At 57.8% G+C, this 10,990-nt stretch overlaps 1 protein-coding gene across 2 annotated transcripts in view; it reads right to left on the reverse strand.

Moving 5' to 3' along the window:
• Positions 1 to 8,317, reverse strand: part of SCAF4 (SR-related CTD associated factor 4) — a 40,210-nt gene extending 31,893 nt beyond the window's left edge. For both annotated transcript variants that reach the window (XM_029082267.2, XM_029082266.2), the window contains exon 1: positions 8,237 to 8,317. In XM_029082267.2, coding sequence (XP_028938100.1) covers positions 8,237 to 8,266 — 30 coding nt within the window. In that variant the 5' untranslated portion in view covers positions 8,267 to 8,317. The remainder of the gene's footprint in view (positions 1 to 8,236) is intronic.
• Positions 8,318 to 10,990: the final 2,673 nt, after the last annotated feature.

Here is a 10,990-nt window from a genome sequence, read left to right on the forward strand (position 1 = left end):
AGTGGGGTGGCTTGAACCCGATCGAATGAACGGGGGCCCAAAATCGAGCGGCCACCAGAGCGTTTCGACAAGCGCAGTTGCGCGTGCTCTTTCGGGCAGGTAAGAGAGGAGAACCGAGAGGGGAGAGGCTGGACACAGGGAGACTCGGGAGGAGGTTAATGCGGGAGATGGCAAGCGCTGGAAGCAGGGTGGTGGGCGGACCTGGGAAATATGTGGAGGAAAACAGGCAGGATTCAGAGACAGACTTGGCGTGGGAAGCATTGTTCCCCGCATTGCTCCTGGATTGTGACGCGCAGCAGGGAGAACTTAGGCAGTGCCCCTCGGTGGCGCAGGACGCCCCGGGGGTCCCGGACCTCACGGTGATGGCTGCTCGGTCCCCGGCCCGGGGCTCGGGCTACGATCTCGCCCACGACAGAGAGCTGAGGGACGTCAGCGTCGTCCCCAGGCCGTCCCATCACGTCTCTTGAGGCGGCGCCTTGGAGGTGCCGCTCGGGCCAGGGCGGCTGAGACAGAGAGACCGGCCGCCACCCAAGCTTCGGCCGGGAGCGGCTCAGCGTGACCTCGAGGGTGCCTGGGCCGAAAGCCAGAGGAGCCACCGGGCCGGCCCCACGGCCTGGCGAGGAAAAACGGCAGAGAGAGGAAGCCAACTCACCGAGCGGCTGTCTTCAGAACACCTTAGTGGGCACTCACGAGAAAACAACAGAAGGGACGCGGCCTCAGAAACCGCCTCTCCCCATCTTCTCCCCGACCTCTTCCTTCTCCCCTTCTCTGCTTCCCTCGATTCCTCAAGGCCCCACCCGTACTCAAAATGAAAAGTCGGCTCCTCCGGCTACGCAATCGGGAAAAGCCTATAAGATATCCGAGCAGCGCGACTCCTCCCTTATAATTCTCAGCGAGGGCGCCGCCAGACCCAGGAGTTTTATCACCCTCCGCGGCTCGATCCATCTTTGGCAGCGAACGGCTCCAGAAGTGGAGCTGCAAGCCAAGGCTCCACACCTGCTAGCGAGTCGTCGACTCTTGGAGGGATTCCGTCCGGGATGGCGGAAGACGTATGAAGATCTCTGAAGTACTGTGTCACCTCTGCGAGATTTCTTCCTCCTCTTTGAGGACGTGAACTCACTGCCTATTCTCTTTAGCCCTGCCGAGGGAATCGATAAGGTGCCGGGTAGACTCGTTCTGGGGGAGACGCCCAGGCAGACAGCGCATCTCATTCTCCCGCGCGGACAGGATTATCCACGGCCGTTTATTGAACTTCATTACTGGACGCCAACAACCGGGCATCTTGGCGGGGCCTGGACGGAGACGAAACCAGGCCCCTGACCTAAACTCAACTGGACAGGATTTTCCTCTCCCATTTCCTTTATGGAAACGCACCCCCGGCACAACGGTGTCCCGGTGCACACTGCGGTCTGTGTCCCCCTGTAGATTGTAAGCTCCATGTGGACAGCCATCGCGTCCACCTACTCTGTTGTTCCCTACTTTCCCAAGCACTTAGCACAGTGCTCCGCACACTGTAAGTGTTCGGTAGGTACCGTGGACTGGAGTAAAAGTACACGTTAAATTCCCCTCCCCACCTCGTCTGTTCCCAGCGGCCTCGCCGTGCCCCCTTACCGTCTCCCCGGTTTCTCCACCTCCTCTAGTTGTTTGTCTCTGACTAACTTTGCTCCGGCAAGAGGGACACCGAGCAAGAGGGACGCCGACAGAGGGACAGGAGGCGCTGGCTTGGGAGGAGACGGAACCGCTCGACCCCCGCCGGTCCCACCCCGGTGGGTCTCTTTGCCCCATCCGTCCAGCGACTTTGGCCAGGGCGGGGGAAGCGGAGATCTGCGGGAGCGAAGGGGAAGGACGGAGGCAGCTGTGCTTGAGGAGGCAGCCACTGCCGTCACCATGGTTAACTTTAAAAAAGAAATCAAGTGCTGGAGCGCGGGAGTTGAGGGGATGGGGGAGATCCGGGAGACAGGAGGAAGAGGAGGAGGAAGAGGAGGAGGAAGAGGAGGAGGAAGAGGAGGAGGAAGAGGAGAAAGAGGAGGAGGGTGGGGGCGCAGGAAAGCAATCGAGAACAGGGGAAAGGACAGGGGACGAGTGTGGAGCTGGTGCGCCTGGGGTAATCAGGATGGAAGATGGGGGCAGGGCTTAGGGATGCTGGGCTCAGTCAACAAATATAGCAGGAAATGTCCCCAGGTCGCCCGGGTCACGCGGTCACCTCTGCGTCCTCGTGCTTTCCCGATCGTGCAGAAACGAGTAGGTGCAAGGTCCCGGGAGGGGACGAACGCAACGGAACTAAATGAAGGACCGCTCTCTCACAGATCAGGTAACCCGTGAAAAGTCAGGTCATACAGTAGAGGGTGAAGGCTAGAAGCTGTTCCCAAAGAGAGGGGCAGAGTCAAACAGGGTACCGACACGAACGTGGTGACCCATAACCCAAGGGATGGACGCTAGCACCGGCGTGCAGTGACGAGGTAAACGGAGGATAAAGGCAGACCCCCTCCAAGAGCCTGTCTAATTAACATTTCTTGCCAACCGTACCGCTGCCGTTCACTAATTTGACTCAAATCAACCACATGTGGTTCAAGACGTTAGAGCCGTCGGGCAGCGGGTCCGCGCGTAATGGAATCTCTCATTCCTTTCCATCGCATTTATTGAGCGCTTACTGCGTGCGGAGCACTGTACTAAGCGCTAATAGTTCCAGACCATCAGTTTAGCAAAGACCATAGCTAAACTGCAGACCCTGTAATGATCATAATGCACTCAGTGTAAATCAAATATTCAAAAAGGTTCATTACAACCAAAGCCATGGTTTTGGTTTTTGACATAAACCCTGCTCCTAACTTCTCAAGGGACGAAGGAGGAATGGAGCACAAATGCATACATATATGGGTAATTGCTGGATATATGTAAAGAAAGTTGGGTGCTTGGTTTTTTGTGGGTTTTTGTTTTTTAATTTTGGCTTTCATTTATCTAACCCACATATAATGTGCACAGGGCACGTTCCTCCCCCCACACCCCCAGTGACAGCACTCCTTTCTGGTAGTTGGGAATGACAAAAACACCAGCCATTAAAAGATTGTCCCTTAGTAACGGTGTAAAAGCAGCTTTGGGGCCTGGATCTCCCACAGACTACCCTCCCCAATCCGATGTCAATTTAAATAATGTCCGTTTCTTGGTTTGGAGGCGGGGGCTCGATCTACATTGGTGAGAGGCCTGGGGACCGACGGACCGATGGACAAACACACACACACAATAACACACACACACACACACAGAGTATTCAAACACTGATGGCAGGGCCAGTTCCCCAGGAAACCTCACGCTCTTGCCCAAGTGGGAAGAAGGAAAACCTTCCCAGAAAAAAAACTCCATGGCACCTGTTAAAGTGGCCAAACCCTCCGGGTGTCCCATTTCAGAACACAGATCGCAACTACGGGAGACAGCGGAGCTCCCACAAACACAGCAGCTCAACTCGGTTTACCATGGCAGCACGAGCATAGATTTGCCAGTCGACGGAAGCCCGTTTTGGCAGGGCGCGCCTTAAGAAAAACGACCCAGTTGTTAACGGTGTCTGCAGTTTGTTTGTTTTTTTTTTTTTTAAAAAAAAAAAAAATCAAGTTTTAACCTGAGTTCTGGAGAAATCGTGACCAAATGGGGGTAAGACCCGAAAAACCCACAGCCCAAAAATCCGGGCCAACCCAAAACGACAACACCCGGCTCTCCGTCGAGGCCGGGGACTCCGTTCTCGCGGGGCGGCGGTCCCCAAATCGCACGGGTTCGCGACGGCCATCTCTCCGAGGCCACGTCACACTGCGTCCGCACAGGTGCGCGAGGCGGGAAGCACCCCGCAACCAACACTCTAGCCAGCGCCTTTCACTCGACTCCTTCCCCCACCATGAGCTGCTTCGTTTCCCCGTCTCCCGGCCCACGAGTCCGTCATTTCCACAACTGCCAAGCGTAACCTCCATCGCATTAAATCATCGGGAGTACCAGCCTTAACCTAAACCTAACTTCTTCCTGGACACTCTGAATTTCTGCCTGGCGTTTCTCGGGTCCAAGAGGGAATCCCAAAGGCGACGGGACGCAATCCACTTCCCGCCAGGGCCTTCGTAATCCCTTTATATAAAGTTCCTCTATAAAATCCCAGCTCTCAACCTCATTCCGATCCACCCGCAAGCGGAGAAGGCGAACTTCCTGAGGAATAATTATTCAACGGGACTGTTCTCTTAGCTCATTGTCGTAAGAATAAAGCCAAGAAAAAAGGAAACCTCTTCTAAGGCCACAGGGCGATAAACGTTTGGCTCTTCTACAAGACCATCTCGGTAGCTTTTAAGTGAGCCCGATAAACCTGGACGCTCTCCTCCTTAGCTAGGAAACAAAACAGGGATGAAAAACTCCACCCGCCCAGCTCAGCACTCCGCGGGTTAGGCAAGCTACCAGAGGAAATCCCGGAAATACGACCGTAGCTTTACACTTGGGTCTGTCCACTTCAGGGCCCCGTTCTGGCAGCCTCGCTCCCCGGCCTCCTCCTGACATGGGCCCCGATCCAACCGGGGGGCAAACACCACCTGCTCCCGGAGGCCAACCTTCAGTCGCTGACCCGACATGAGCTCAGATCCCTTCCGGTGGGGCTCTGGACCCCTTCTGGAATTGGTTGCGTCCACTTCTAATGAAAATCCTCTTTTCAAATCTACGGCGGAGCGAGGCTTCACGTGGGAGTGCGAAATCCTGCTGCGCTGAGCCCGGAAACGACCGTCTCATACCGGGCAACAAACCGCGGAGCGACTCGTCCCTATCAGAGGCCGCCCGTTGGGCTAACGTGGTCAAAGGTCCCATCTCACTGCCTTCCCTCGTCAGAAATTTAGCTTAAAGGGACAAAGCTTTCCCTTTAAGGCTGGAGGGGTTGGGAGAGAGGGCGGGAGCCTCATCTGCATCACTTATCTACTCGGCAGCACGTGCTGCTGCAAAACTTAAGTTAGCATCGATCCCGTCCCGCTGGTCACCTCCATTACACACCTGCTTTTTCCTGCCGGGCTTTCGGATTCGGTGCCATTTGTTATTGTTTTCGACTCGGCCAAAAAGAGGCCCGGGGCATCGCCGCTTGAAAACCGTGGCACCGCGAGCCCACTAAGTGACGGAACGCGAACTACGGGACTCAAAGGTCAGCTACGGTCAGTACCCATTTAAAACAGGCCAAAGGGACGGTCCGTAAGGAGACCCGCTTCACGCCTTCAGAGGCCGACGGAAGGTTCCCCGGGCACATTCAAGCTGACTCGGAACGGGTCGCTCAGGCCAACCCCTCGGCCGAGACAACAGAGAGGAAGCGACCGGCAGGATTTCCGTTAAGGAATGCAAAGTCCCTTCGTGGCAGTGAAGGAAATAACATTTGCTCGGATGAAAGGGGGAAAACATCGCAGGTGAGCAAACCGATGCCCGCCCGGCCTTCTCCGCATCCGTCCCTCCTCGGGGGGGGGGGGGGGGGGGGGGCCCACCTCCTGGAAGCCGTACCCGGTGCCAGTGGTGGGCCGGGTGGAAAAAAAAAACTTTTTGGAACTTTTTGGACGCTTACACCGGCAAGGAGGAGGGAGCGCGGAGACTCTGCCTACCCTCTTCCTCTCCCCACGTGAGGCGGCGCCTTTGCTGCTCACGCCGCCGCGCTCTCGGATCGGCACTCTGAATTTAGGATGACAGGAGCGCGCCGCAACACGGGACCGATGGAAACCCGAAAATCGCACCGTGTGACTGACCGCTGATCTCAAGGAACGGGGCGTAAACTTCCCCACCGATGCCCTCCCCCGGGGGACGGAGGCCCGCGAGCCCGGGACGCCGGAGGCCGACCAGACCCCCCAACCCCCCCCACCCCCCACCGGGCCGGAGCCCGGCGCCGTTTTCGGCTACACCGGAGAGCCCGAGGCCGCCGAGGGAAAGGACGCTCCTCTCTGGCTTCCACAAGTGGGAGGGAAGAATCAAAAGTGGCGGCGTAGGGCGTCGGCTTACTTTATCCCCGTCGGCACGCCGAGATCAATTAACGGGCTAATGAAGAGGTTAAATAAAACCCGATTCACAGTGAAACGTCGGAACGCTCCTGGAAAGTCTTAAAATGTTTTATGCCGGGTAAAGTACCCGTTCCCCGGCCGCGCGGTAACCGAGCGACTTTCACCGGTGAATTCTAACGGGCCATTCATCCTCAGGCTAGGTTCTTCGAGGGTACAGAACCTATTGGACTTTAAATGACCTAGAGGGTATTTTTTTTTCCGGGGGTGTGATGACGGAGAGCAAAATCCATCACCAGAGCCACAGGACCCCCAAATGAGCTTGCTCGGGCTCACCCAGGACCCCGAGACAGAAACAACATGCAACAAAAATGTTCACGCCGCCCAAGTTTCCATCCAACATTTTGGGTTTCTCACTTCAAACATTTTCAACATGGGGCCGCGTTAGGATTTTAACTCCTTTTTTTTCCTTAGGTGAAATTCTCAAGTCCACTTAAAAGTTTACTTTTAGGGGCCCCCGAGAGTGGCTCACGGATTCTTAACGTCACCTTCTCCACCGCTCCCTCCAGTCCAATTCGCAGACTAAACGTCCTCCCCGCCCCTAAAAACACGGAACGAAATCCGCAGCTCCGCGGTTTCAAGATTTCCTTCGGCAGGCCAGGGAAGACGGGGTTTAAAAATCACTTCCTCGGCCAGTTCGTAACCTCGGGTTTTCACGGGATACCTTCGAAGGACAAAATTCTGAGGCAGCCTTTCCGGCGCAACCGAATACGAGACCTGGAACGTTTCTCAACGTCCATTTCCAAGAGGCTACCGGAAGGATTCACCATTTAAGTTCAGAGCCGGCTGCGGGCAGTCAACGGACGTCTCTACCGACGCCACCGCACCGTCCTCTCCCCAGCATTCGGCACAGCGCTCCGCACACGGTCCCGCGCCCTCCCGAGCGAGGCGACCGCTACGCTAGCCGAATAAATGCCACCGAGAGGCCCCGTCTCCACACGCGTCCCCGTCCCCCCCGAAACAGGGGTCGGACGCAGTCCGGCTCCGGGTTAGGCCCCTCGGAGAGTCCAATTCCTTCCGAGATGCGCTTAAAAAGACGGGTTTTAGACGTCGGCCCGCGAGTGACGCGGAAGACGGGGGAGGCGTCACCTCCGACGTGTTCCCGGCCCCGTCGGGGCGGTGTCGCCGAAACACCCCCCAAACCCCTCGGCTCGGGGGGCCTCTCGCGTTGGCCGGATCCGCCCTCGAAGTTAAAAGGGTCTCGCTTAAATACGAGGTTACCGTGGCCGGAGTCGGGAGGCCGTCGTGGAAGGAGTTGGCGGCGGGCGGCGGGCGGAGGGGGGGGGGGCGTTCTCGGCCCCTCTGGCTTCGGCCCCCTGAGAAATCGCTGGAAGAACAACTCGGCGCGGCACGCTCTACCTCTCAATCCTATTTCTTTCAAGCGGGGGAGGCGGGATGGGGGTGAACCCCTTCCAAGAGGGGTGGGGGAAGCCGACAGCAAGAAGGGGGAGGGTCCTCCGGGTGGGAGGCTGCTTCTGGCCAAAGAGGGACGTGATAATGATAATAATAATAATGATAACGTTGGTATGTGCGAAGCGCTGCCGAGGTGCCGAGCGCCGTCGTAAGCGCTGGGGGAGATCCAGGGTCCTCGGGGGGGGGGGGGGGCCCGCGGGGGGCTCCCAGGTCATCCCCCTTTTCCAGATGCGGTCACCGAGGCCCGGTGAAGGGACCTGCCTCAGGTCACCCGGCTGACAAGCGGCGGAGCCGGGATTCGAACTCATGACCTCGGACTCCCCGGGCCGGGCTCTCGCCGCGCTGCTTCTCTAACATCTGGAAGCCAACCGCTCCGTGGTATTTATCGTTTCCGGAGCATCGATGGGGCGCTTACCCTGTGCGGGGGGCTAAGCGCTCGTCCGCGGCGGGGGAGGGCGTGGGTTCTAATCCCGACGCCGCCCCCTCCCCCCCCCCATGGCTGGGGGGAACCGGGGCCGGTCCTTTCCCTCGCGCGTACAAGGGGAGCCCGCACTGGGCTCAGCGCTCCGGGGCGGGGGGGGGGGGGTCACCGTGGGCCCACCCGATGACCTTGGGGGTCGATGCAGCCATCCCATCGCCTTCGCCGGGCGCTGCCGGGGTCCGGGGCCGGTCTTCGGATGAGGAGAGGCGGGGCGCCCCGCACATCCACCCTGACCCACGCGCTGCGCCGAGGGGGGGGGGGAGAGGAGGGCGGGAAGGGGGGGAGGGGGGGCCGGTCTCACCTCCTGGTTGAAAGCGTTGACGGCGTCCATGATGGCGCTGCTCGGGGCCGGCGCCGCCGGTCACATAGGCCTCGGGGGGCGGCGGGGGCCTGGGCGGCGGCGGCGGCGGCGGCGGGGGCCTGGGCGGGGGCGGCGTCAGGCGACCGAGGAGGAGGCGGCGGCGGCCGCCAGCATGTCCGTCGTGCGGCGGCCCGGCTGGGGCCCCGGCCGCGCCGCGCGAGGCGGGCCTCTCCTCTCCGGTCCGGCGCGGTGCGGTCGGCCGGCCGTCCCCTCGGGTCGGGGCCGGTCCTGGCTTCTCCTCTCCTCTCCGGCGGGATGGCGGCGGCCCAGTCCACGCCGCGCGGGGCACCCTGGGATCGCCCAGTCCTCCCGGACGCTTCCTGCTCCCCGCGCCTGCGCGCTGACGCCGCCGCGCGCCCGCCCGCGCGCCCGCCCGCGCGACCGGAAGCGGCGCGGGGCACGTGGCGGCGGCGGCGCCTCCTCCGCCGAGCCCACGTGCCTTCCCTCCCGCCCCTGGGGAGGAGGGCGCTTCTTGAGCGCCCAAATAGGCCCCCTTGGCCCTTGTGAAGCGCTCACTACGTGCAGAGCACTGTTCTAAGCGCTGGGGGAGATGAGAATGCTATTTGTTGAGCGCTCACTACGTGCAGAGCGCTGTTCTAAGCGCTGGGGGAGATGAGAATGCTATTTGTTAAGCGCTCACTACGTGCAGAGCGCTGTTCTAAGCGCTGGGGGAGATGAGAATGCTATTTGTTAAGCACTCACTACGTGCAGAGCACTGTTCTAAGCCCTGGGGGAGATGAGAATGCTATTTGTTAAGCGCTCACTACGTGCAGAGCACTTTCTAAGCGCTGGGGGAGATGAGAATGCTATTTGTTAAGCGCTCACTACGTGCAGAGCACTGTTCTAAGCCCTGGGGGAGATGAGAATGCTATTTGTTAAGCGCTTACTACGTGCAGAGCACTGTTCTAAGCGCTGGGGGAGATGAGAATGCTATTTGTTGAGCGCTTACTACGTGCAGAGCACTGTTCTAAGCGCTGGGGGAGATGAGAATGCTATTTGTTAAGCGCTTACTACGTGCAGAGCACTGTTCTAAGCCCTGGGGGAGATGAGAATGCTATTTGTTAAGCGCTTACTACGTGCAGAGCACTGTTCTAAGCGCTGGGGGAGATGAGAATGCTATTTGTTAAGCGCTTACTACGTGCAGAGCACTTTCTAAGCGCTGGGGGAGATGAGAATGCTATTTGTTAAGCGCTCACTACGTGCAGAGCACTGTTCTAAGCGCTGGGGGAGATGAGAATGCTATTTGTTAAGCGCTTACTACGTGCAGAGCACTGTTCTAAGCGCTGGGAGAGATGAGAATGCTATTTGTTAAGCGCTTACTATGTGCAGAGCACTGTTCTAAGCCCTGGGGGAGATGAGAATGCTATTTGTTAAGCGCTTACTACGTGCAGAGCACTTTCTAAGCGCTGGGGGAGATGAGAATGCTATTTGTTAAGCGCTTACTATGTGCAGAGCACTGTTCTAAGCGCTGGGGGAGATCCAGGGGAATGAGGTTGTCCCCCGTGAGGCTCACAGTTAATCCCCATTTTAATAATAATGTTGGTATTGGTTAAGCGCTTCCTATGTGCAGAGCACTGTTCTAAGCTCTGGAGGAGATAATAATCCTATTTGTTAAGCACTTACTATATGCAGAACACTGTTCTAAGCGCTGGGGAACATACAGGTGAATGAGGTTGTCCCACATGGGGCTCACAGTTAATCCCCATTTTGATAATAATGTTGTATTTGTTTAGCGCTTCCTATGTGCAGAGCACTGTTCTAAGCGCTGGGGGAGATCCAGGGGAATGAGGTTGTCCCCCGTGGGGCTCACAGTTAACCCCCATTTTACAGATGAGGGAACTGAGGCCCAGAGAAGTGAAGTGACTCGCCCACAGTCACACAGCTGACAAGGGGCAGAGCCGGGATTCCAACCCATGACCTCTGGCTCCCAAGCCCGGGCTCTTTCCACTGAGCCACGCTGCTCGCCTCATTAAAATAAATAGGGTAATAAATAATATATACAAATAAGCACAGTGCTGAGGGGAGGGGAAGGGACAGGTGGCAGAGCTGGGATCAGAACCCATGACCCCCGACTCCTAAACCCGGGCTCCTCTTTCCACTGAGCCCCGCTGCTTCTCTGTACTAAGCACTGGGATGGATTGCTACCGTTCTCGTCTGTCCGTCTCCCCCGATTAGACTGTGCGCCCGTCAAAGGGCAGGGACTGTCTCTGTTACCGATATGTACCTTCCAAGCGCTTAGTACAGTGCTCTGCACATAATAGGCGCTCAATAAATACCGTTGAATGAATACAAACACATCAGGTTGGACACAGTCCCTGTGCCACAGAGGGCTCAGAGTCTTAATCCCCATTTCCCGTCGTCGGGCAGGGACTGTCTCTGTTACCGATATGTACCTTCCAAGCGCTTAGTACAGTGCTCTGCACATAATAGGCGCTCAATAAATACCGTTGAAAGAATACAAACACATCAGGTTGGACACAGTCCCTGTGCCACAGAGGGCTCAGAGTCTTAATCCCCATTTCCCGTCGTCGGGCAGGGATTGTCTCTATCTGTTGCGGAACTGTCCATTCCAAGCGCTTAGTCCAGGGCTCCGCGCGTAGTAGGCGCTCAATAAATACGACCGAATGAATTTTTCAGATGAGGTCACTGAGGCACAGAGAAGTCTAGTGACTTCCCCAGGGCCACAGAGCAGAC

This window comes from Ornithorhynchus anatinus, chromosome 17 (genome assembly GCF_004115215.2).
Source record: "Ornithorhynchus anatinus isolate Pmale09 chromosome 17, mOrnAna1.pri.v4, whole genome shotgun sequence".
NCBI classification, from domain to species: domain Eukaryota; kingdom Metazoa; phylum Chordata; class Mammalia; order Monotremata; family Ornithorhynchidae; genus Ornithorhynchus; species Ornithorhynchus anatinus.